This window comes from Leopardus geoffroyi, chromosome B3 (genome assembly GCF_018350155.1).
Source record: "Leopardus geoffroyi isolate Oge1 chromosome B3, O.geoffroyi_Oge1_pat1.0, whole genome shotgun sequence".
Lineage (NCBI taxonomy): Eukaryota > Metazoa > Chordata > Mammalia > Carnivora > Felidae > Leopardus > Leopardus geoffroyi.
This window is the reverse complement of record NC_059337.1, coordinates 61,988,617-62,015,309: the sequence shown is the minus strand read 5'-3', so window position 1 is coordinate 62,015,309 and position 26,693 is coordinate 61,988,617. Positions and strand designations below refer to the sequence as shown.

General features: G+C 40.2%; 1 protein-coding gene and 1 non-coding gene across 2 annotated transcripts in view; both read left to right on the top strand.

Moving 5' to 3' along the window:
- The window catches only part of CHP1 (calcineurin like EF-hand protein 1), a 46,388-nt gene extending 22,527 nt beyond the window's left edge, over positions 1-23,861 (top strand). The window contains exons 3-7 of the mRNA XM_045449986.1: positions 460-540; positions 4,914-5,041; positions 16,846-16,907; positions 21,604-21,726; positions 21,894-23,861. Coding sequence (XP_045305942.1) covers positions 460-540; positions 4,914-5,041; positions 16,846-16,907; positions 21,604-21,726; positions 21,894-21,947 — 448 coding nt within the window. The 3' untranslated portion in view covers positions 21,948-23,861. The remainder of the gene's footprint in view (positions 1-459; positions 541-4,913; positions 5,042-16,845; positions 16,908-21,603; positions 21,727-21,893) is intronic.
- On the top strand, positions 19,911-20,019 carry LOC123584531. Its single transcript, XR_006705499.1, has one exon. It is a non-coding gene; the product is annotated as a U6 spliceosomal RNA (small nuclear RNA).
- Positions 23,862-26,693: the final 2,832 nt, after the last annotated feature.

The following is a 26,693-nucleotide window of genomic DNA, read 5'->3' as shown; positions in this document are numbered from 1 at the left end:
CTTTCCTTGGACACTGCCTAAGAATTCCTTGCCTTTCACAGGTGCTGTAGATCTCACCGAGAGTACAGAATTTTTGCTACCTCCCACAGACTCTGTGTTGTTTAATACTTTGCGTTGCTGTTCACTCTCCATACCTAATAACCAAGTACAAAATGGTAATGTTCAAAGAATGATTTACAGGGACAGCTCAGTATTTGTTCATCAGTTGGTTTATTGACGTAACTTGTGTGCTGAATTCACTGGAATGTGGCATAGTCAAATCTGGCCTCTTCCACTCCTGAGTTGGTGTGAGAAACACTTGGCAGCTACTAAAGTGCGATTCTTTGCAGTTATTTGGTATAATTTGCCACAGAAGTAAATTCCATGAGGTAATGATCTTGCTAGGTTGTACTCTGGCATGACTAAAGGAGTTCCTGCTAAGGGCCAATAATCTCTAACTCAAGGTGATTCTCTTGGCAGCCGGGAAGATTTCCAACGGATTCCAGAACTTGCCATCAACCCACTGGGGGACCGGATCATCAATGCCTTCTTTCCGGAGGGGTGAGTCCCTGCAGTTGTTGGGCTTCCTTTCTGAGGCTAATCTGAAATAATGATATTGGTTGGGTCATCTCAGATCCGTGATCCTCTTGATTATACGGGGCATCCTTAACTTAGTCATATCTAGAAGATCTCTTCTCTTCTACCCTCCTTCCCATTTTTAAATTTCAAATAGGTATATAAGCCTGTTTTCAAACTTCTGTCTTTAATCTATGTTTATCTTTAATGTAAAACTAAAATTTTTTAAACTTGTATTTGGAAATAATTTCAAATTTATAGAAATTTGTAAAAATTGAAAATAATACAAAGAACTCCCAGACTTATCTGTTGTTACATTGTTAACATTTTGCCTCATTTGCATGTGTTCTCTCAGTTCAAGCCAATGAAAATAAAATCAAATCGCATATGTAATTAGAAAGTTTCTAGTACCCACATAAAAAAAGTAAAAAATAAACAAGTTAGGGGCACCTGGGTGGCTCAGTCGGTTGGGCATCCGACTTCGGCTCAGGTCACCATCTCACAGTCCGTGAGTTCGAGCCCCGCATCGGGCTCTGGGCTGATGGCTCAGAGCCTGGAGCCTGCTTCCGATTCTGTGTCTCCTTCTCTCTCTGCCCCTCCCCCATTCATGTTCTGTCTCTCTCTGTCTCAAAAATAAATAAAAACGTTAAAAAAAAAAATAAGTTAAATTAACTTCATTAATATATACTTTATTTAACCAATATATTTAAAATATTATCATACGATATATAATCAATATTTTTAAATTAATACATTATATTTTTTTAATCTTAAGTCTTTGAAATCTTATGTGTAATTTATACCTACAGCACCTATCAGCTGCTGGAATATTAGTATAAAATATTATGTATTTTATTCTTTTTTCCAGCTTTTTTGAAATATAATTGTCATATAAACATTGAATAAGTTTAAGATATACAGCACAGTGATTTTATATATGTATATATTGAAAAATGATTATCACAATAAGGTTAGTTCATCTGTTTATCACCTCACATAGGGACTGTTTTTGTGTAATGAGAATTTTTATAATCTATTCTCTTAGCAACTTTGAAGTATACAATATAATACTGTTACTTATTCTCACCATGCTATGTGTTACATCCCCAGAACTTATTCATCTTATAACTGGAAGTTTGTACCCTTTGACCATCTTCACCTGTTTCTCCCATTGCCTATTTTATCTTAATAGATCAATCATATGCCAATTTTTATATCCTTTATAGCACTCCCCCCCACCCCCACTCCAACACACGATCCAGTCTGGGTCTCTTGTCATGTCTCTTTGGCCTCCTTTAATGTGGAACATTTTCACAGCCTTTATTTTTCTTTTACAACATTGGCTAAGGATGCAGTCCTCTCCACCACACACAGTTTGTCAAATAGATTTAGGTTGGTCTAATGGCTTTTGATATGCTTCACTACCTAATACACTGCCATCAAAGTACTGGGTAAATATTTATCCATCTGATTAGGTACTTTTTTCTGAATAAAGCTTATTATGTATTGTTTTAAGTAATCTCTTTAACAATTTCTTCCTGGTTCCTTGTAACTTATCTGTGTGACCCAAAAGGACTTTAACAAGTTCAGCGGTTGCCAGTTTCTTAATAATGAGACTAAGTGTCAGCGAGGATACTATCAGATAAAATACTTGGAGAGGAAATTTTAGAACTCTGAATTGGGAGCAAAGAAATTTGCAAGTTGTGAAGTTGGGCATTTAGTACATTTGAGTGACAGAGGGGAAAGACTAGCAGCTAGTTTATTTGAAGACATGAATCTAATCAAACTGAGACCTGCTCTCTTCAGATTCATGTTGACCATGAAGAATCTCCTGCCTGTCTTCATTTTCTCCTTTTTCTCTCCCTGAGAAACTACCCTGTTTGTTTCAGGTGTGGTTTTTGTGCTGAATTCTTGCATTTTTTTCCACTTCCTCTTCAGTCCATACCGAACATTGACCCTGTCCAGAGATAACTTTCACAACTGTGCTTCGTATCCAAACATTTTGGAATGAAAAGTAAGCCTAGTAGAATCATTTTGCCAACAATTTTTTCAGAGTTCCATGGTGACCATTGATTATTTGAAGAAGCGGTTCTTGGGAAGCTGTTTTATAAGGCCCAACCACCTTTGTTGTGACTACAGTATTGGCCGCCATCCTATGCAACATTCTGCTAGAGACAGTAGGCAGGTGCACATGAGGAAGTTGAGGCCCACACTGGGCTACACCACTAAGCTCTTAACAAGCTGCTCTTCTGCTTTTTGCTCTTAATAAGATACAGAGATTTGGTTTCTGGGTTTTTTGTTTCTTCTCTATTCTTATGCAAGTGGAATTTTTTTTTAATGAGATTTGAAAATGGAGCATTAGTATTTAGTTTCCTTTAACCTTTGAGTCATATGTCAATAATATATGTACTCATTAACCTGTTTGTTCTGGCATATAACTCAAATCTTATTCAATATTACTTGATTCCTCAGATCTTATGTTTTTTTATGAGATACTGCTCCATTAGCAATATATAGCTAACTTTAAAAACTGATGGTCATTCTTTTGAGTACATTGAGCTCATGAGCTAGCTTTTGAACTCCATCCTTAGAAAGTCTGATCAGTGTGTTTCTGCCTGGCACTTGAGAGACTTGACGTATGACAACTATTCAATGGGGCAAGAAAAGAGTGGGATTTACTTTTAGGTAGCCACAGGAACCAGACAACCTATTCTTTCCATGACTACCTTAGATAAGTAACCATATGACATTGGATATTCTCCTTTAATTAAAGAATATTGGGGGCAATGGGATGCCTCAGTTGGTTAGGTGTCCCACTCTTGATTTCAGCTCAGGTCATGATCCCAGGGTCATGGGATCTAGCCCTGCATCAGGCTCCCTGCTGAGCATGGAGCCTGGTTAAGATTCTCTCTCCCTTTCCCTCTGCCCCTCCCTTGCTTGTGTGTGCACACTCTCTCTTTCTCTCTAAAATATAAATAAATAAATAACATTGTTCATTCAAGTTTTAGAATTCTTATAAGTTTATTTTAAATGTTCATTCTTTTTTTTTTTTTAATTTTTTAACGTTTATTTATTTTTGAGACAGAGAGAGAGCATGAACGGGGGAGGGTCAGAGAGAGAGGGAAACACAGAATCTGAAACAGGCTCCAGGCTCTGAGCGGTCAGCACAGAGCCCGACGCGGGGCTCCAGCTCACGGACCGCAAGATCGTGACCTGAGCCGAAGTCGGACGCTTAACCTACTGAGCCACCCAGGCGCCCCAATGTTCATTCATTTTTGAGAGAGACCACGCATGCTGGAGGGGCATGGGGGGGACAGAGGATCTGAAGCCGGCTCCACGCTGACAGCAGACAGCCCAGTGCAGGACTTTAACTCAAGAACTGCGATATTATGACCTGAGCCAAAGTCGGACGCTCAACCATAATTTAGACTCAGGCACCCCTACAATTATTTCTCATAGGGTTACTGATTTGCCTGTGGCATGATTAATTTTCTCTAATTGTAAGTACCAGAAAAGCTTTATATATGAGTATTCCAAACATAATCATGAGAAATGGGGAAAAAAATCTATCCAGTTATGAGGGAATAATAAAATCATGACAAATAACACAATTATTTTGCAGACGTTTAAAATGTTTCAAAGTGTTTATGTTGATTGGAGATTTAAAAGTTTAAAACAGGATAGAAAATTGTGTATGCATACAGTATGTACACAATTACCCAGAATGCATAGAAAAATAAATGGAAGAAAATATATTAATGATTATAATTGATTGATAGAGCTAGGAGTGGTATTTTTCCTTCTATTTTCCCCCCAAATTTCCAAAAATGTATTTATTGCTTTTATAACAAAATATTTATTTTAGAAGTTGCTTTTCCATAATATGCCTTAACCTTAAAATATGTGGTATAGGTGTATGTGATTTCAGGGGAAACACGAGAGGTGGCTGGGGAGTCATTGGGTTGACATGGCTAATTTACTGCTCACTGTAAACCCACTACAGCAGTGAGTTCAAGTCCTGGCTTGCCTGATAGTGTAGCCTTGGTGCTACTCAAAATCTTCCTTGGGAAAAGAGATACAAGAAACATCAGTAGGTGACTCTGACCCTGCTAAATTCGGTTACCTCTCCAAGTCTGGTTAATCATTTATAATGTGGGAAAAATAATACCTATCTCACAAGGTTGGGTTGATGCTTAATAAAGGTATTTTATGAATCCTAAAGAATCACGCATATGGGGAAAGACCTCGTTAAATGGACTTCAACGCACTCTAGCTAAAGCTGTTGCCAGCATATTGAATTCCTAGGAAAGAATTACCCTGATTGACATGGTATTCTGTTTGTTCCATTTCCCAATCAGAGAGGACCAGGTAAACTTCCGTGGATTCATGAGAACTTTGGCTCATTTTCGACCCATTGAGGATAATGAAAAGAGCAAAGATGTGAATGGACCAGAACCACTCAATAGCCGAAGCAACAAACTGCACTGTAAGGAGATAAAGTTTTCTGCCTTAAAATATTTGCTTTCATTTCTTACAAATCATGTATTTACTCATTCATTCATCGAAGAAGCATTTACAAGAGTATAGTGATGAAGAGCTCAGACCCTGAAATTAAACTGACTGGGTTTGAATCTCAGCTCTACCCCTTTTTGGCCATGTGATTTTGGGCAAATGACTTAAAAACTTTGGGCTTTGGTTTCCTCTTCTGTAAAATGGGATGTTACGGGATTTCACATAGGGATGTTGTAATGATAAAATGAATTGTACTGTCAGGTACTTCAAATAGTGCCCGGCAGTAAGAGTTAGCTGCTGATATTATCCTTAAAATTCATAGAATGCTTACCATGTGCCAGGCAGTGTGTAAGTGCTAGAGCAACAACAGTGAATAAAACCCAGCCCCACCTGTAAGGAAGAATGGCAGTCCTCAGCCTATCTTAGAATTTGGTTGCTACTGGGGTAGGAGTAGGGGTAGACAGCTGTCTTAGTGCAAGATTTAACTTTTGTCCCCATGCCTCTTGCCTCCTTTCCTTGGACACTTGTTATATTTCCCTCTGCCCTTTTTGGGTCATGTATGGTATTGCCAATCCCTTACAACACTTCTCCAGAAATTGAAATTGAATTTCTCTTTTCATTCAACGTAAGTTGAAATTGAGATTGTATTGCATTGATGAGCCCAAGCTTTTCTTGCAAGAGTGTACAGTGGTATTCAGAGAGGTCTTTGAAGCCACAGAATAAATGGGGCCCATCAAGTTTATATTGGATTTTATTGATTTATAGTAAAATAAAAGGCTTTTTAATATGGAAATAAATATAGATAAATCATAGAATATAATGCCAAATTGACATACATTTGAAAGGTGCAGAGCACCTGGCTGGTTCAGTCAGTAGATGTGTGACTCTTGATATTAGAGTCATGAGTTCCAGCCCCATGTTGGGCATAGAGATTACTTAAGAAGAAAAAAAAGAAAAGAAAAATGAAACATGGGTAATTGAAACTGAAACTTTTAATTTATGGCCTTTGGGCTACATCCTCAGATCTCCCTGGCTATAGGACTATAACTTCACTCCTGTCTTGGTAAAGAGTTTCAGAAGCACTGAAATAAATTTTGTTATATAGGACAGGAAAGATTTTTGAACCAAAATAGCAAAATACTATTCTTCTTTACCACAATATCGGGTACCTTACTGAAGAGCAGAAAACTTAAGTACAAACAAAACAGTATAGAAGAAAATAGAACTCTAATGAGTTGTTCTCAAATTTATGGAATACTTTATGTTTGTTAGTGAATTCCCATTTCTCCTTTCAAGACTAAATACTACTTGAGATAAAGCCTATGTCTTAACGTTTTAAGAATTTCAGCATAGGGGTGCTTGGGTGGCTCATTCGGCTAAGTGTCCAACTTCGGCTCAGGTCATGATCTCATGGCTCTGCTGACAGTTCAGAGCCTGGAGCCTGCTTCGGATTCTGTGTCTCCCTCTCTTTCTGCCTCTCCCCTGCTCATGCTCTGTCTCTCTCTACTTCAAAAATAAACATCAAAAAACAATTTATTTTTAAGTTTCAGCGTATATTTAGTACATGTTTGCCTGATTCTGGCATTAGCATAATGGAAAATTTCTTATTCAATGTGGTCAGACCAGGACTTGATCAGTAATTGAAAAAGCCAGCTATGGCATGGAATCATAGAAGAGTATACATGATTTAACATTTTATTTTACCTTAAAATATTTGAAAACGCATTCACTGCCCAATCTTTTGATGAAGGACTAAGACTTTTTGTTTTGTTTTCATAAAAGTCTGCAGATGGGAGTTGTGTGATGTTTTTGTATAAAGCACATCCATAATGTATAGTCTGGGGTTTCTGGTTGCAGTTTCTTTCAAGTGGAAAGAGAATTTAAAGATACTTGTAAAGCACTCCGCAAATAGAATCTTTCTGGTGTTTACATTTTTTCCTTAATCTTTTACAGTTGTTCTGCCACACTTAGCAGCAGTTGTTGTTTTTTTTTCAGTAGCTTAATTTTGAGCCTTTCAGAAGTAATCTAATGTTCGTAAAAACAATAACTTTGTTTCCACGTACATGTTTCACTTTGTATTTATTATATAGTTTTATTAAATTAAGTACACATAACACAGCTTTAGGGCAGTGGATACATCTGACTCTTGGTGACCATCCATTTCAGCTGGTGGAGTAGACACTCAGGTGTTGCCCATTAGCTACGAGTATGCAGTGAGCCACCCCATCTATTCGGACAGTTTGCAGAGGGAAGGGGAGCGTCCATGAATCAAGTGAGTTGGTTAAGGAGAAGACAGTTAAGAGACATTCTGTGCTCCACAAAACTATGCTTGCTTTTCTAATCCAGGATTAGAGGAGACTTTAAAGGTCATCGGACCTAACACAAACCTTTTACCTGAATTCCCTCTCTAGCATGGGCTATACTTTTTTCAAGTCATGAATTCCTTTGGCGGTCTGGTGAATCCTACTGACGCTATCTCAGAATAGTTTTGAATGCATAAAGTCAAATATGTAGGCTTATGTGCTTCTGTATTATATATTAAATAACAGGATGTAACATTAGAGGCTGTGTAACATTAGAGCTGTCTATCTTTTTTATTATTATTGAAGTATAGGTGACATACAATATATTAGTTTCAGGTGTACCACATAGTCATTTGACATTTATGTCAAATGCATAATGTCATATGTATGCATGGCATACTTTATGAAATGCTCACCACAATAAGTGTGGTTACCATCTGTCACCATACAAAGTTATTACAATTATTACTGATCATTTTCCCTATGCTGTGCTTTACATCCCTGTGACTTATAACTAGAAGTTTGTACTTTTTGATCCCCTTCACCTGTTGCTCATCTCCTCACCCACCTCCCTTCTGGCAGCTACTATTTTGTCTCTGTATTTGTGAATCTGTTTCAGACAGCTCTGTATCTTGACTGTGGTGATGGTTACACAAAACTACATAGGTGGATAAAATTGCACAGAACTACACACACACACACACACACACAGTGAAATCTGAGTGAGCTCTGTGGATTGTACCACTGTCGATTTCTTGATTCTGATGGTATGTTATAGTTAACGCAAGATATTAAACATCAGGGAACGCTGGTGAAAAGTATATGGGACCTTCCTATGTATTTTTTTTTTGTAACTTCCTGTGAGTCTCTACTCTAAAATAAGTAAGAAAAAAAAGAAAAAACAGCCAACAGTGCATTGGTGAAAGCAATAGAGAAACACATTCCACATGTTTCTCTTTGTGTATTTCTTTCATGGCATTTGTTAATGTAAAGTAGATTTTAGAAAAACACTTAATAAAGTCTTTGTCAGTATTTTGTTGTATACAATGGAGCAGTAGGTTAGAATACCCAAAAGGTATGAATGTGTGTCAGACCAGAAAGAGGTTCCCAGTGGTCTGCTGCAGGGCTCTTTTCGCTTTTTGTTGTTCTTTTCATCAGTGACTTTCATTGAATCTGAAATAAGCAAATATATCAAGTTTCTGGTTGACTGTAAACTTGTAGGCATAGTGAATACAAGACACCACAGAATCAGAGCCAGAAGAGATACTGATAACCTGAAAAATGTTGGGCTAAATCTCATAGAATGAATGTTTTAAGGGCTATATCTGGGGCACCTGGGTGGCTCAGTCGGTTGGGTGTCGGATTTCGGCTCAGGCCATGATCTTGCAGTCTGTGGGTTCGAGCTCATCACCAGGCTCTGTACTGACAGCTCAGAGCCTGGAACCTGCTTTGGATTCTGTGTCTCGCTCTCTCTGTCTGCCCCTTCCTGCTTGACTCTCTCTCTCTCTCAAAACAAATACATAAACATTTAAAAAATTAGAGAAATTGGGGGCACCTGGCTGGCTCAGCTTAAGTGTCTGACTCTTGGTTTTGGCTCAGGTCATGATCTCACGGTTCGTGACTTTGAGCTTCACATCAGGCTTTGTAGATGGCCCACGAACACATGATGTTGATGTTCAACATCACTAATTATTAGAGAAATGCAAACAAAAACTATAATGAGATACTATCTTATACCCGTTAGGATGGGTACTATCAAAAAACAAATAAAAACAGAACATAACAAGTGTTGACAAGGATACAGAGGAATTGGAACCCTTGTCCGCTGTTGGCAGGAATGTGATATGGTATAGCCACTGTGGAAAACAGTATGGTGGTTCCTCAAAAAATTAAAAATAGAATTACCATATGATTTAGCACTTCCACTTCCAGGTATATATCCAAAAGAATCGAAGGCAAGATCTTGGAGAGATAGTTGTACAGGCAGTCATGTTCTTAGCATTATTCACAATAGCTAAAATGAGAAAACAACTCAAGTGTCCGTCCAAGAATGAATGGGTAGGCAAAAATGTGCTATATAAATACATGGGAATATTATTCAGCCTGGAAAAGGAAGAAAATTGAAATATTCTACAACATTATACCACTTGAGGCATAATGCCACTCACAAAAAGATGCTGTATGATTCTACTTCTATGAGGACTTAGAGGTAGTCAAAATCTTAAAGACAGAAAATATAATGGTGGTTGCAAGGGATAGGGGGAAGGGAGAATGTGGAGTTATTATTTAAAGGTATACGGGGGGTGCCTGGGTGGCTCAGTTGGTTAAGCGTCCTACTTCGGTTCAGGTCATGATCTCATGGTTCATGAGTTTGAACCCTGCATCAGGCTCTCTGCTGTCAGTGTAGAGCCCAGTTCAGATCCTCTGTCTCCCTCTCTCTGCCCCTCCCCTGCATGTGCTCTTGCTCTCTCTCTCAAAAAGAAATAAACATTTTAAAAAAACAATAAAGGTGTAGGGTTTCAGTTTTACAAGATGAAGAGAGTTACAGGGATGGGTGGTTGTGATGATTATACAATGTGAATGTATTTAATGCCACTGAACTGTACATTTAAAAATGGTTAAGATGGTAAATTCTATGTGTATTTTACTGCAATAGAAGAAACAGATAAACAAGTACGTAAAGCAAATTGAACCCCTTGTGGTAAAATTTCTGCCTTATAGACCTTTTACTCAGCAAGCAGATAATAGTAAGAAGAGAAAAAAACTGCAGTTCATTAGCTTTGGATTCCCATAGCTTGATCCAGATATTTTATGCAACACATCTATAGAGTCCTTTCTTTGTAGTTTATTTCCTTTATAAATTGCTGTGGTCTAAGTACATTAGTTCACACTGACCCCAAAGAAAATATTCCAAACAGATTTGGAAGTTACTTGGTGTATCAGTTAGGATACCTTTAGCTGACTCATCTGGATTGGACAATAAGTTAAATGTATTATCTCACTTTACAAGTCAGGGGAGGCAAGTGTCAGAGTTTATTGTGTTTTTTCTATTGCTCTACTTTGCCATCCTTAGGATCTGCTTCATCCAAAGGCATGGCTCCTCATGGTCATATGATGGCTTTCAACAACTAGGCTATGTGTTTCCCTGTTCACGTCTGATGGAAATGAGACAGACAGCTGTAGATGCGAGTCTGTTAGGAAGGAGGAAGATCTGAATGCCACAGAAATGGCAAACTTTAGGATGAGATAGAATAATAGCAAAGTGCTGTGCAAGTTATCCATAGTTTTTACCATTACTTTAATCTTGGCTTTCAAACCAACTTTTACAGGAAGCTGAAAACCAATTGAATTCTTTTGCAATCTGGGGCGCCTGGGTGGCTCAGTCGGTTAAGTGTCGGGACTCTTGATCTCAGTTCAGGTCTTGATCTCAGGGTCCTGAGTTCAAGCCCTGCATTGGGATCCACACTGGGCGTGGAGCCTACTTTAAAAAAAAAAAAAAAAAGAATTCTGTTGCAGCCTATCTGTTGAGATCACATTCACGTCATTAGATCGATGAAACCAAACCTATAGGAGAGTCCTGGACGTCTACTTATGTTTATATATTGGTTTTCTCTGAATTTCCCACAGAGCTATGAAAGCAGCAAGATGGTGCTTCCTGGTGTAGACTGAGAGCAACTGAACATTGTATATCTAGTGATATATTTGCCACTAAGACACATTTCCCTTCCATAGGGGGTGTATTACTTTAAAATATGAGTTTCTGGAACCAAGTTTGATTATGATCCATCTTTTACACAGAACAGGAGCTCTGAGAGCACACTTTGTCTTATTTCTTTCTTATGCTGCAGTGAACGAATGTCAAGGGAAACCCCCAAGGCTGAGCTATACCTAAGCACACATAGTACTACTGCTCTGTCTCTTGGGAACGGTTACTAATTGCTCTATCTCCTCTTCAGATCAGTGAGGTTATAATGTCCTACATGAAAGGTTCACCCCACCTTGTGGTGCTCCAGAGTGTGGTAGGTAGGGGAGAGGTTTATAAGCTTCCCTTTGATGTTCTAATTGTCTTCTTAAAAGATTTCAGTTTTTAATTTTTATTATTTCTTTTTTTAAATGCTTTATTTATTTTTGAGAGAAACAGTATGAGCGGGGAAGGGGCACAGAGGATCCAAAGCAGGCTCTGTGCTTAAAGCAGTGAGCCTTATGCGGGGCTCAAGCTCACGGAACCGTGAGATCATGACCTGAGCCGAAGTTGGATGCTCAACCGACTGAGCCATCCCGGCCTCCTAATGATTTCATAATGAATGATGTGGGAAGGGAAGTAAGTTGTCTGCGTGAAGCTATTTTATTTGGATGATAGGAGTATTGGTAAAGTGGAATTAGGGAAAGTGGCCAAGAAGAAATAGTGAACAGCATATTCGCAATAGCTAAAAGGTAGAAGCAACCCAAATGTTCACCAACAGATGAAAGGGTACACAAAATGCATTGTATACATACAGTGGAACATTATTTGGCCTCAAAAAAGGAGATTCTGCCACACGCTACTTGGATGAATCTACTTATGCTTAAAAAAAAGTCAAAAGGATAAATACCCTTTGATTCTTCTTAGGTGAGGCTCGTAGAGTAGCCCACAGTCATAGAGAAAAAGTTGTCAAGCTAAGGATAAAGGGAAATGGGAAGTTATTGTTTAATGGATCAGAGTTTCATGAGGAAGATGAAAAAATTCTGGAGTGGATAGTGGTGATGGTCACACAACAATGTGAATGTACTTAACTGTACATTGTAAAAGGGTCAAAATAGTAAATTTTATGTATATTTTACCAAAGCCTTTTTTTAAAAAAAGAAGAATCGCGCACCTGGGTGGCTCAGTCGATTAAGTCACACGACTTCAGCTCAGGTCATAATCTCATGGTTCATAGGTTCGAGCCCCGCGTCAGGCTCTGTGCTGACAGCTCAGAGCCTGGAGCCTGCTTCAGATTCTGTGTCTCCGTCTGTCTGCCCCTCTCCCACTCATGATCTGTCTGTCTCTCTTACAAAAATAAACATTAAAAGAAAGAAAGAAAGAAAGATTAAAAAGTAAAGATTTGACTAAAATCATTCATTTGATTTTTTCATTAAGCAAATATTGGAGCAAGTGCTGTTTGCCAGGTACTAATTTAGGTCTATGATACAATGATGCATAAATCAGATAAGGTCTTTGCTTTCATAGAGCTTATGATCTCATAAAGGAGTCAGACTATATATGGGAAAAGACAGGTAAAGAAATAAATCTTATGACTTTATGACTGTGGCAGGTTCTGTGAAGGAAATGAATAAGGTGAGATGAGAAAGTGATAGGGAATGTCACTGTATATAAGGAGTGGTGCGTGAAAGCCTCTCTGAGCTAAGAATGAGCCAGCCATGCAGAGAACAGAAGAGAGCTGTAGGCACAGGGAGCAAGTAGGGTCCATGAGTACTTGATCTGTTCAGAGAACAAAGCAGCTGTCCCAAGAAAGAAGTGAGTGTAGAGAAAGGAGGGCAGAGAGGTAATGGTAGGGAGGTGACATTTATTGAGCTCCTACTGTGTGCCCAGCACTGTTTAAAGTGTCGTTTTTAAATTTATTTATTTATTTTGAGAAGTGGGAGAGGGACAAAGAGAGAGAATCCCAAGCAGGCTCTCCCCTGTCAGCAAAGAGCCTGACATGGGGCTTGAACTCAAGAATGGTGAGATCATGAGCTGCAATCAAGACTCTGATGCTTAACTAACTGAGCCATCCAGGCACCCCACCATATTGCTTTGACATCCATGTCAGGAGCTCAGAGGAGAGGTCGAAGCTGAAGTTGCACATTTGGGAATCATGAGCACTAGAAAGCATTTAAAGCCATGGAACTAGATTAAAGCCATGGACAGCTCAAGATTAGGGGAGTCCAAATCACAGGACCAAGAATAGGGAGATGAAAGAGAGATGACAAGAGGAAGGGTGCCTGGGTGGCTCAGTCAGTTAAGTGTCCTGGGTCTTGATCTCAGGGTCATGAGTTCAGGCCCTGTGTTGGGCTCTGCACTGGGCATGAAGCCTACTTAATTAAGAAAGAGAGAAAGAGAGGGAGAGATGAGAAGAGAAAATAGAGCATTGTTAACAAAAAGGCTCGGTCATTTGCGCATTTGATCATTTGTTATCTTGGGAAAAATGTGTTTGCTGGTTCAGGGCCAGAACTGCCTGATTGGAATCCAAGTCAGTTAAGAAATAACTACTATTGCTGCATTTTTTTTCTGAAAGGTCCTTTCAGGTAATCTCTGATTTTACCTGATGTCTTAGTCTGCTCAGGCTGCTGTAATAGAATACCATGGACTGGGTGGCTTAAACAGACATTTCTCACATTTCTGGAGACGAGAAGTCTGAGAACAGGGGGCCAGCATAGTCAGGTTCTTTGGCGAGTGTCCTGATTCACCCAAAAGGGGCTCCCGTTTTCTTGCCCTATTCTCACATGGGGAAAGAGGTGGAGACAGACAGAAGGAGAGATTTTCTGTCTCCTCCTTTTATAAGTGCATTAATTCCATCACAAGGGCCCCGCCCTCATGACCTGATCTAACCCTAATTACCTCCCAAAGGCCCCACCTCCTAGTAGCATCACATTGGGGATTGAGGGTTCTAACATAGGAATTTTGGTCGGGATTGGGGGGATAGAAACCTTCAGTCCTTGGCAGCTAGGTTTTAAGAATTAACAGTTCTAGGGGCGCCTGGGTGGCGCAGTCGGTTAAGCGTCCGACTTCAGCCAGGTCACGATCTCGCGGTCCGTGAGTTCGAGCCCCGCGTCAGGCTCTGGGCTGATGGCTCAGAGCCTGGAGCCTGTTTCCGATTCTGTGTCTCCCTCTCTCTGCCCCTCCCCCGTTCATGCTCTGTCTCTCTCTGTCCCAAAAATAAATAAACGTAAAAAAAAAAAAAAGAATTAACAGTTCTAGCTTCTGTAAATACCTTGGCAGAAAGGGGTGGGTTGTTTTTTTCTTAATGTTTACTTATCTTTGAGAGAGGAAGAGAGAGCGCGAGCAGGAAGGGAGCAGAGAGAGGGAGAGACAGGATCTGAAGCCAGTTCTGTGCTGACAGCAGTGAGCCTGATGCCAGGCTCAAACTCACAAACCATGAGATCATGACCTGAGGCAAAGCTGGATGCTCAACCGACTGAGCCACCCAGGTGCCCCGAAAGGGGTGTGTTTATAACAGGTACCTGATTAAAAAATTGTGGCTGGCTCAGTCAGTAGAACATGCGACTCTTGATCTCAAGGTCATGAGTTGGAGCCCCACATTGGGCATGGAGATTACTTTTTAAAAAATGAAAATAAATGGTTGTTTTAAAAAAGAAACCAAAAAATGTTGTTTAAAAAAATTCAGAAAGTTACTTATGGGTTATATAGCATAACTATATGTGGATTATATATAGATTTCCCTTCTGAAATCATCCTGAAGATTGCTTAATAGGTAACACATTTGACAGCATGTACAGGGGTATGTGTGTGTCTGTGTTTTCACTTTGGGGAATATTTTAAACAGATATTCCTTCAGGAATACTAATGATCTTTGTCTCCTTTCCTTTGGAATCGAAACCTCCATGGGGCGCCTTGGTGGCTCAGTCGCTTGGGTGGCCAACTTTGGCTCAGGTCATGATGTCGTGGTTCACGAGTTCGGGCCCCACGTTGGGCTCTGTGCCCTGGAGCCTGCTTCAGATTCTGTGTCTCCCTGTCTCTCTCCCCCTCCCCTGCTCGCACTTAGTCCCTCTCTTTCTCTCTCTCAAAAAAAAATTAAATACATAAATAAGCATTAAAAACAATTTTTTTAATTAAAAAAAATAGTAACCTCCTAAGCATATAAATTCTCAAATTTGGTAAAGATAGTTAATCAACTAACCAAATTAAGAGAAAACACATCAGAGAAAGTCTTTCCCAGTTATTTCCCCCTCTAGAATTTTTTAAAAGTTTATTTATTTCAGTTATGTCCACACCCAATGTGGGGTTCGAACTCACAATCCTGAGGTCAAGAGTCGCATGCTCTCCCAACTGAGCCAGCCAGGCGCCCCTCTCCTCTAGAATTCTAATATGTACCTTATAACGAGCAGGTTAGATTTTTCTAAAATTTTTTAACGTTTAGTGGACTCGCCTCCTTTTGGCAGCGGTAGGGGTAAGGAGTGGAGGAGGGGTGATGTTTAAATTTATAGATACTAACCCGGGTTCTCATGCCTTTGTACCTAGTGTGAGCTCTGCCTAGAATGCCATCTGTCATCAGATTGGTCTGTCTTTCAAGACTATGTTCAAATGTTACTGAACCAGAAAGGCATACGTGCCATACGTTTTGTTCCCCAGCATTTCAGATGTATGATAACACTGCAAATGTAGTGAAGTGAGTAGTGTGTGTTGCTCTCCTCTACTAGCTTATGAGCTGCTGAGGACAAGACCTAAATCTGTATCTTAATAATTAGAGAAGTGGATTTTGGCTTTTTAGTATTCACAGAACCCTACCCAAAACAAAAAATGTTAGTGGCGTACTGTAAGCGAATCCAAGCCTCAAAACCGCACTCCGTTCAGCTATAATTACAAGGCAGTCACCTCCTCATTGTGATTTTTCATAGTGCCAGTAAAATCATGCAGTGGTAGCTCTTCAGCAACATGAATTGTCTCTTACATATCCTAGTTTCCAGAAAACGTATTTATTATTAACGGGAGGGAAACATGGTAAGGCCAGGAGACCATCAGATTCTCAGCATTTTTATTTGCAGCTGAAGTTCTTTATTTTCAGGGCTCCAGCATGGAAGACAGTGACTTGAAATTTGGCACAAATTTCCCAAAGTGGCCATTTTCCCAGAGCACTGTTTTGTGTAGTCTGCCTCTTTGCCTGCGTGGCACCTAAGGCTGGCACCCTGTGAGCGGTGCATGGGTTTTGTGAGATGACCTCATGTATAGAACTACTAATGGGCTTGTTTGTTTTTTAAACATTCTAAGGTAAGATAAAGGATATGCAGGGGCGCCTGGGTGGCGCAGTCGGTTAAGCGTCCGACTTCAGCCAGGTCACGATCTCGCGGTCCGTGAGTTCGAGCCCCACATCGGGCTCTGGGCTGATGGCTCAGAGCCTGGAGCCAGTTCCCGATTCTGTGTCTCCCTCTCTCTCTGCCCCTCCCCCGTTCATGCTCTGTCTCTTTCTGTCCCAAAAATAAATAAATGTTAAAAAAAAAAAAAAAAAAAAAGGATATGCAATTGTTTCTTTTTATTATTAAGTTCTCTGATTTGCCTGAAGAAGGGACATATTTTATCAAGGTTAGGATGCCATCAATTATGAGATGCATTTCAATTTCTTAAGTGTTATGTCTTTAAAAGCTCTGGAAATAATCCACTGCTCTTAAAAAACTATTTGTTGTCAAATTTCTGTCTAGTGTCCTTTACATATTTACTTCCTTGAGAAGGGGCAAAACACTACTGAATTTCCAGTAACTTTTTGTTTTTCCCTACCAGTTGCTTTTCGACTATATGATTTGGATAAAGATGACAAGATTTCCCGTGATGAGCTATTACAGGTAGGTGGGAGAGCTGCCATGCATGCGAACAACTGTTGGGGCCTCTGCCTGCTTACTCTTTTGGGCAGGAATTGTTCTTTCTTTGAGTAAGCATTTATTTGCCCTGCTGGTGCAGAATCCTGTCCTAACTATAAGTCAGAGCCAGATGACCTGGGGAAACTTGAAATGGCTCATTGAGTTCTCAAAGACAGATGTCTCTGCTATTTAAAAGCTAACTAAATGTCTTTTGGGTGCTGACCAGCAGAGCTAAACTATGCGAGATGGTCTAAGTCAGATAGTTCAGTTATTGTCACGTCAGCTTATTGACATCCAGGTAATTCTGATGACACTTGGGTAAATGCTGCTGTCTCGTCTGTCCTTGGCCTTGACGTAACAGTCAAGGAGCTATTGCTGGGCCGGTGTATGCTGAGCCACCTGTTCACTGTCTTTTGTTGCTTCTGAAGACAATTCCCTGTCTTTGCACTAGCAGTGACTACTAGCATTTCATCCTCTTAGCATCGCCCTCCCCTTCCTCTCCCCGCCTTCCTTAAATACACAGTTAGAGGGGAGAAAGTTCTCCTTTTCTCTTTTCTTTAATACTTACAAATCTGGAGGACCCTAGGAGGCTAACACATTCAGGAATTTCCATGAGGAGATTTCTCTATTTCTAGATACACCTAAAAAGTAAAGTGGTTTCCACTCACCCTGAAGTAAATCTGAACTCACTCAGTGTCCTGAGAAGTCTTCTAAGCTGAAGATTACTCAGGCCAAATTAAGGACCAACCCAAGGTATTTCTATATTTCTATGTCTGAGCACAAAATTCAAAACAGTCTGCAGGTCAATGTTAACGTTCTTTGCTTTTGAGTTGGGGATATCGTTCTTCAATGAGAAGAGTTTATTTAAAATTGCTATATATGGGTTTCTGAGTTCTGAGGAGAAAAGGCAGAGGCAGTTGCTCTATAGTTTAATGTTTTCATCCTGCGGCCCAGATCTGGCTGCCACAAGATTTTTTGGAGTGGTGGGTTGATTTATTTTCTATTATTAGGATTTTAAAAAAGCCAGAGGCAGGGAGTGGGGAGATCATATGGCCAGAATGCCAGTCAGTGCCACCAGAGTGTTCCTCAGGGCCAAACTGACTTGAGGACAAATGTGTTCATGAGCTGTCGAGATGACAGAGAACTAGTTTTACCCTAGCAGGAAGAGGATATGAACATGTTACCAAAGTGAGAAGAAAACAAATTTCATCTTCCTGGACACTTCCATGTCTAAAATATTTGGTGATATGCAATTCTTAACTATTCATTCAGTGGATATTTAAAAGTCTGTGGTGAGTTTATCCTAAGGGAAGACTGAGTGGTTGTTTTCTACTATGATTTTTATAAAAAGTCCTGGTTGAACTCTTGGAGATGACAGATAGGTTCATTATCTTGATCGTGGTGGTGGTTTTCTGTGTGTCTACATATGTCAAAACTTAACAGATTGCACGTTTTAAATATGTATAGTTTATTGTATACCAATTATACTGCAATAAAGATAGTTGCTCTACTCATTTTATGAGGCTAGCATAACTTTGATGTGAAAACCTTATAAAGACTGCATAAGAAAATTACAGGGATACCTGAGTGGCTCAGTCAGTTGAGTATCTGACTCTTGATTTCAGCTCAGGTCATGATCTCATGGTTCAGGAGTTGAAGCCCCATGTCAGGCTCTGTGCTGACAGGGCGGAGCCTGCTTGGGATTCTCTTGTTCTCTGTCTCCCTCTGCCCTTCCCTCCCTCTCTCTCACTGTCTCTCTCTCAAAATAAATAAACTTTAAAAAAAGAAAAGATGATTACAGCACAATCCCTTTCATTCACATAGATGTAAAAATCCTAAACAAAATATTGACAGATTAAATCCAGCAGTGTATAAAAAGGATACTGGATTCTGGCCAAGGTGGGTCTATATCAGGAATTCAAAGTTAGTTTAAAATTAGAAAATTAAAAGGGGTGCCTGCGTGTCTCAGTCTGTTAAACATCTGACTTTGGCTCAGGTCATTATCTCTCAGTTTGTGAGTTCGGACCCCACATTGGGCTCTGTGCTGAGAGATCAGAGCCTGGAGCCTGCTTCAGATTCTGTGTCTCCCTCTCTCTCTGCCCCTCCCCTGCTCACTCTCTGTCTCTTTTTCTCTCTCTTTCAAAAATAAGCATTAAAAATATTTTTTTAATTAGAAAATAAATATACGTTGCCATATTAACAGATTGAAGAAGAAAAATCGGTCTTTTCCACAGAATAAAAGCATTTGACAAAATTCATCATCCATTCATGATTTTAATTTTTTTTTTTTTTTTTGATTTATTTATTTTTGAGAGGGAGAGAGACAGAGCGTGAGCCAGGGAGGGGCAAAGAGAAAGGGAGACACAGAATCTGAAGCAGTCTCCAGGCTTAAGCTGTCAGCACAGAGCCCAACATGGAGCTCAAACTTATGAACTGTGAGATCATGGCCTAAGCTGAAGTTGGACAGTTAACCAACTGAGCCACCCAGGCACCCCTAAATCCTTTTTTTTTTTATTTTAAAATTTATTTATTTATTTTGAAAGAGAGAGAGCACGTACACATGGGAGGGAGGGATGGAGGGAGGGAGGGAGGGAGGGAGAGAGAGGGGGGTGGGGAATTCCAAGCAGGCTCCATGCTGTCAGCACAGAGCCCATTGCGGGGCTCGATCTCACAAACCGTGAGATCATGACCTGAGCCCAAAATCAAGAGTCAGACACTTAACTGACTGAGATACCCAGGCATCCCCCCCCCTTTTTTTTTTTTTTAAATTTTAGAGGAGCGAGCGCAAGCAGGGGAGAGGGGCAGAGGGAGAGAGAAAGAATCCCAAGCTGGCTCCACCCTCAGTGCAGAGCCCAGTGCAGGACTCGACCCCACAACCCTGGGGTCAAGACCCGATCCTAAATCAAGAGTTGAAATGGAGAGTCAGATGCTCAACTGACTGAGCCAGCCAGGCACCCTCATTCATGATTTTTTAAGAAGTCATAGAAAGTGCTCGTTTTGGCAGCACATATACTAAAATTGGAATGTTACAGAGAAGATTAATTAGCACGGCCCCTGCAAGGATGACATGCAAATTTATGAATCTTTACATATTAAATTAAAAAAAAAAGACATAAAAACAGATAGAAGGGAGCTTTCTTACACTGATGAAAGGAATATACAACAAACCTTAGCAGATATTAACCAAGTGGGAATAATGAAAGCCCTGTTTGCTAATGAACTTCCAACTACAGCCCTCAGTGCCACTGTGGATAGCTGACTGGGCACAGAGGCCTGGACGACTACATGGGCCACTGGTCGCTGGGACCTGGATCAAGCCACTTCTAGACCCTCTTGTCCTCTTGAACAGATTGTATGAGTGATTCCTCAGACAACACCACTCCTATCCCCACAGAGCACACATGCTCAATGCAGTTCTCTAATTCTAAAAATAAAACACCTCAGGAATAATTGGATGCAGATCTGAAGAAGGTGCTATTTGAGGATGAATTTGTCTAGTCAGCCACAGACGATCGGGGAAGATGGCAAATGACTTGTCCATTTATTATTTTTGCCAGGATTGCCTCTTTCTATTAATCCTTCAATATGTACCCCAATTTGGGGTACAATTTGTACCCCAAATGTACACCTTCCAATTTTCAAGAATCAGTTTATGAAAAGAAATAACCAGTGTTGATGCAAATCCATATTTCAGCTCTTTTTTTCTTTTCAGAAAATCCTGTAATTTACTTTTAAAAGTCTGTGTCATGAGATTGGATAAGGATGTAAGAGGTGGGGGAAAGGAAGGCTTGTGAACAGCTGGGCTGGAAGGCCTTTCTTTCTTGTGGAAAAACTCAACTCTTATCTCTGAAGACAGAGGTGGCTGACTACAGTAATGTGAGACATCACAAAAGCACCCTGTCCCTCGTTTCATATCACTACGGTTGCTTATTGTGCTTAAAGTAGCAATTTCCAGAGTATATTTATGCCCTAAAGAATTGAGGGGAGGGGAGTTCTTGGTTATGTGTGAAACAAATTTGGTGAAACAGTGTTCAAATTCTCTTTACTATAGCCCTTTAAATATTTTTGTTATTTTTCTCAAAAGAAGGGTTTAGTATTTAAGCCTTCAAGGGTCTTTATGTTTCTTGGTTATACTTGAGAAATAGCTGGTTTAATATAATCCACTGCTTCAAAGAGGACTACTGCATTCATGTGGGGTTCCTAGAAAGCTCCACCAAACTGACTTAAACCAATAAGGAACTAGTTTGCCTCATGTAATAAGAAATCTTGGGATAGATTATCTGGGTTGGTGCTGTACCTGAGTGACGTCCAGAAATCAGGCTTCTGTATTCTTGCTCTGGCATGCATAGCACATACGACTTTCACCCCATAGTCGCAAGATGGCTGCTATGCCACCAAAGCATCATATTTATATTCCAGACAGGAAGAACGGGAAGAGCAAAATGCAAACGACTCTCCCCCAGTGAAACTTTGCCTTCCTTTCCAGTGACCTTGCCAAAGAGTTCTGCTCACATCTTTATCTAGAATGGCCTAGATGAGAAGACAAGGGTTTCAGCTTTCTGGCCATTGTATTTAAGGACATCAAAGGAAAAGAGGGTGGGAGTGAATTTTCCTTTAATCTTCATAAAAGAGTTCCCCTGACCCCCAAGTCTCCTCTAATTCCTGGTTTTTGGTCTTGCAGGTGCTACGTATGATGGTCGGAGTAAATATCTCAGATGAGCAGCTGGGCAGCATTGCAGACAGGACCATCCAGGAGGCTGATCAGGATGGGGACAGCGCCATCTCTTTTACAGAGTTTGTTAAGGTCAGTCAGTCACCTCTTGGTTTGAAAATGTTGAAAAGCTTTAAAATTGTTGTACAAGAGGGAGGGAGAAAAACATTCAGATAAGAACTTGGGACAGTATCTCCTCTTTTGACCTGCATAACTGTAATTGGGTTTTGTTTTGTTTTGTTTTGTTTTGTTTTTTCCAGGTTTTGGAGAAGGTGGACGTAGAACAGAAAATGAGCATCCGATTTCTTCACTAAAGGACTGAGACCAAACTGTTCTTGCTTTTGAGTATTTAAGAACTGGAACTTGAGAGTCCTCCTCACCACCAGCCCCACCTCCACCCCATCATTCCACCTTCTCCCAAAGTACTACTGCTGTTGCATGAGAACCCCAAATACGGTCTGTCAACACAAACCTGCCTTTGGTGTATAAACAGGGCATTACAGAATGGTACACCCGTCTATTTCTGTTCAGTATCATTCGCCAGTTATCTCCATTTCTAAATACCATCTCCCCTGGTTTGCTGCTGAATGCCACATGTCCATCCAGTCTGAGAAGTGAGACAGGGACTCCTGCCAAGAACCAACCAGCAAAGCTCTTTCACTGGATGTAGATGAAACCGTGCTGCCTTCCCTCCAGCCAGGCTTTGGCATGCTCCTTCATCTTTTTTTTATATCTTTTTTCATCCCTCGCTTTCTACTTCTCTCTGACCCAACAGATCATTCACTTTGTCTTTCAGTCTCCCTGCTTTTCTTTAAGCTTCAGTCCCTGTGTTCTACTTGGCACCCTAAGCTATGCCTGTTAAATGTATTTTTCACTTGGCAGGATAGTGCAGTGGTCTGGCAGTTTTTGTCTATCTTCATTCTTAAATGGGTCTCTGGGATGTTACCTCTCCAGGAGGTTTTCCATAACCAACATTTCTCTCAGAAAAATGATCATCTCTGGTCCCCTGCACTCTGTCATCAAAGGGCCGTTGGTTGGGGCTGTTCTTCTTGAAAGGTAGTGGCCTTGGTGAGAGGTGTAGGGCCAAGTGTGCTAGGTGGCTTGCCCAGATCGCTCTACCTCTGGCCTCTGATTATCAATATACACACCTACGTGGCTACTCATGTTAGTACAGTGTTGACTCTTCAGAAAATAGCCATATGCCTGCAGGTTTATTTAGTTTGGGGGCATCATCACCACCAGAATGGCTGCTCTGCCAATATGCTTGGGGCCTTTCTCATGGCTTTTTGGACAAGGAGTCTGGGCATTCTAAAAGCCTGGTATATCCCCACTTCTGCAGCATGGTTTATGCCTCAGTGTTATGTGCCCTGGAATGTTTTTCATTTCACATTTCCAAACTGGAAGATTAGTGTAATGGAAGTGCCTAATTCATCCCAGTCCAAGAGATTTAAAGGTTATCTTCAGTGTCTTGATGTTTTGCACAAAATTCTCTCTGAATTTTACCGTTGGCAAATATTAATGCTAGAAGCCATAGTCGGCTCCTAAAAGAGGTCCAAAGCACTGAATGTATTATTATTAGCTACCTGGTTACGTTGACTTCCTATCTCCTCTTGTAAACCACTAATATCTTGGAAACAAGGAGTCTGCCACCAGTGGCACGACCTGAAGTGGCATTACAGGCTTTTGCATGAGCCAGAGCAACTTCTCTGCCTATCCAGCTTGGTATCGACCTGTCTGAATCAGGCTGTTGTCATCCTAACATCTGTTTATGAGTCTTTATGTCTATATATCTGCCCTTGGCTGATTTTCTCTGACTCATTGATTGCTTGCTTGCTTGCTTGTTTCCTTGCTTTGGAAGGCTATCCAAGAAGGGAATTGCTTAAAAACAGAAATGCTGCAAAGGGATTGGGAAGGGTGGGAAACAGGAGTGGCCAGGCTGGATGACTCAAGTATAAATGACTGAGAAATTCTTAATGAAGTATCGGTCTAACTTTGTGATCAAGTGATGTATTATAGGAAATGTATAAAAGGGAAGAATTTTCTGACACTGGTCTGTTAGAGAGGTACTTCAGAGGCTCCTTGACTTGCATATTTAAAGTTCCTAAGTTTATGGCTTTTTCCTCCTTTTGGCTGTATAGCAAACTGTTTGAATCCACAGTTGTGCCTTACTGTTCCATTAAAATTGTATTCTTCGATCCATCAATAAATACTTGTGGTTAAAACAAAATAACTTGATTTTGTCCGTGTGTTTCTAAGAATTTTATAGAACTCAGTCCCCTTCTTCAAGTTTGAAATCCCAAACTGTGTTTCCTTTATTCAGGTTTACATCTGTACTATCAAATGCATGTTTGCTCTACTGCTGCCGGGACATAGGATGTGGGGACATTCACATCCTAGGGGTGTGTACTGTGTGTCTCTGGGCACAGCTTTGTTACTTCAGTCACTTTCCATTCACTCCAGGTTGGATTCCACTTCTGTTCTTGACTCCCTGGCTTTTTAAATATAGAAAAGACCTCTAAAAGTAGGCTGTGTGTTTATTGCATGATATTAAGTTGTCCCTCATGCCTGTGCAGCCTCAGTGACGTATTATACCCAGTTGTTGTTACACGGCTTTTCATATCTTTTAAGACTCAGTGACTGCTTCGTCTGTAGGGTACGAATATCTCTTTTTAGATTTAATGGCATGCTACAGGACCCAAAGCAGTAATAATAGCTGGAATCAGTCATACAAATTCTAACACAATACCCTCTTGTCCTTTCCCATCCCTCTGCCTCAAAAGTTCATTCCAATGACTTGCACGGTGTTAGTTTTGTTTCACGTTGAATCTAATGTTAGGATTCAGTGAAAGTGCAAAATAGATGAAGTGACCGTTTTGGAGAAAACTTAATGTTACTGATCATGGCCATAGGAACAGCAGTCTTGTGGCTACAGTAAAAAATAGTATGCTGACAACCAGGAAGGGCTCCTGACAAAGGAGACCATATAAAAAACTAAAAAGCTCAGTAAACAGTCCTGTGTAGACTAATCCTAAATAGGTCATTAACCCCAAAGGCATTGCAGCATGAGTTTATAAAAAAAGACCTCAAGTCATTAAGAAGGGTCTAAAAAGTGCTGGTTTTTATGGGTGTAAACTTCAATAAAATGGAAATTAAGTGAAACATCACTGATAATAAAAAGAAATTTTTAACATTACTTCATGCCATTCAGGCTGTACTTGAATCTATGTACTCAATGCTATGTGCCCTGGTTGAGCTCAGTGACTCCTGTCTGATTTTATACAGATGTCATATCTTTTTCCTTCTCACTTTTGAAAAAGAAATGATTGATAGTGACATCAAATGGTGACATGGGTTAGAGGCTTATATCTGCAAACAACTGTATAGATTATGGAGAGAAAGCATTATTCTCCATGATGCTGAATTTCTTGAGTGTAGGAGTTGTGGTTCTGCCAATAATGGAAGAGCAAATTTCTAGTAGTTATTAAAATATTCTCTGCAGAATGACAGCTGGGAGAAAGGTGACATGGAGACTTCCATTATTTTATGAAACACTTTTTTAATGTTTTATTTATTTTTGAGAGAGAGACCAAGAGAGCATGAGTGGAAAAGGGACAGTGGGAGAGAGAGAGACACAAAATCCAAAGCAGGCTCCAGGCTCCGAGCTGTGAGTGCAGAGCCCGATGCAGGGCTCGAACACGTGAACCAGAAGATGATGACCTGAGCTGAAGTCAGATGCTTAGCCGACTGAGCCACCCAGGTGCCCCTTTATGAAACATTTTCTAAGAACTGACTCAATTTCTGAATAAAACTCATTTTCAGAAGAATGCATGTGCTAAATTTTGGATGTATTTTGTGCTGCCTGCTGCCTCTTCCTGGCAGGTGTAGAGACAGAATCACAAATCTGGGTAGCATACAATGTGTGTTTGCAAAAAATAACTGTATTCTGTGCACTCCTCACCTGTGCCCAGGAGTTCTAATCTATGAGATATCATAGATATTGGGGGATGGCTAGAGAACAGAAAGAGGCAGATATCAGCAAAGTTTGCAAAAGGGGAAAAGAGAAGATTTCATTAATGATCCACTCATCTGTTTGACATTATTCCCTGGGAAAATTTTATTTTACTTTTTATTATTTTTTTAAGGTTATTTATTTAGAATCTCTACATTTAATGTGGGGCTCGAACTCACAACCCTGAGATCAAGAGTTGCATGCTCTACTGACTGAGCCAGTCAGACACTGCTATTCCTTGGGAAAATATTAGAATGTGTCATTACGTGGTTTGTGAAGACATGGAAAAGAATTTGATGGTAACCAGGGTGCTGATATGTTTGGCAAATAATTGAATATGCCAAATTATTCTCCTTCCACTTATTTCAAACAGTTGTTAAATTTATACATCAGATCAATGAGATAAGTATTTATATGTTGAAGATGGAGAATATTTGATTATATTATAGTTGTATTTGTAGATGGTAGTTGAATAATCATGCACCAAGAATCTAAAAGATCATTGTCAAAAATAAATAAATAAATAAATACCGGTGTTAAGAGAACATTTTTCTTTTTCAGGAAAGGGAACAAAATTGGAGGAATCACATTTCCCAGTTTAAAAATTTACTTACTACAAAACTAGAGTAATCAAAACACTGTGGTATTGGCATAAGAATAGATTATGGAGAAATGGACTGGAATTGTGAGTCTAGAAATAAATCCTCACATATATGATCAATTGATCTTTAACAGGAATGCCAAAACAATCCAGTGGGGGAGACAACAGTCTTTTGGTATAACTGGGGCAACTAGATATCCTCATGCAAAGAATAAAGTTGGATCCCTACCTCACACCATTAAAAAAAAAACAAAACAGGGGTGCCTGGGTGGCGCAGTCGGTTAAGCGTCCGACTTCAGCCAGGTCACGATCTTGCGGTCCATGAGTTCGAGCCCCGCGTCGGGCTCTGGGCTGATGGCTCAGAGCCTGGAGCCTGTTTCCGATTCTGTGTCTCCCTCTCTCTCCGCCCCTCCCCCGTTCATGCTCTGTCTCTCTCTGTCCCAAAATAAA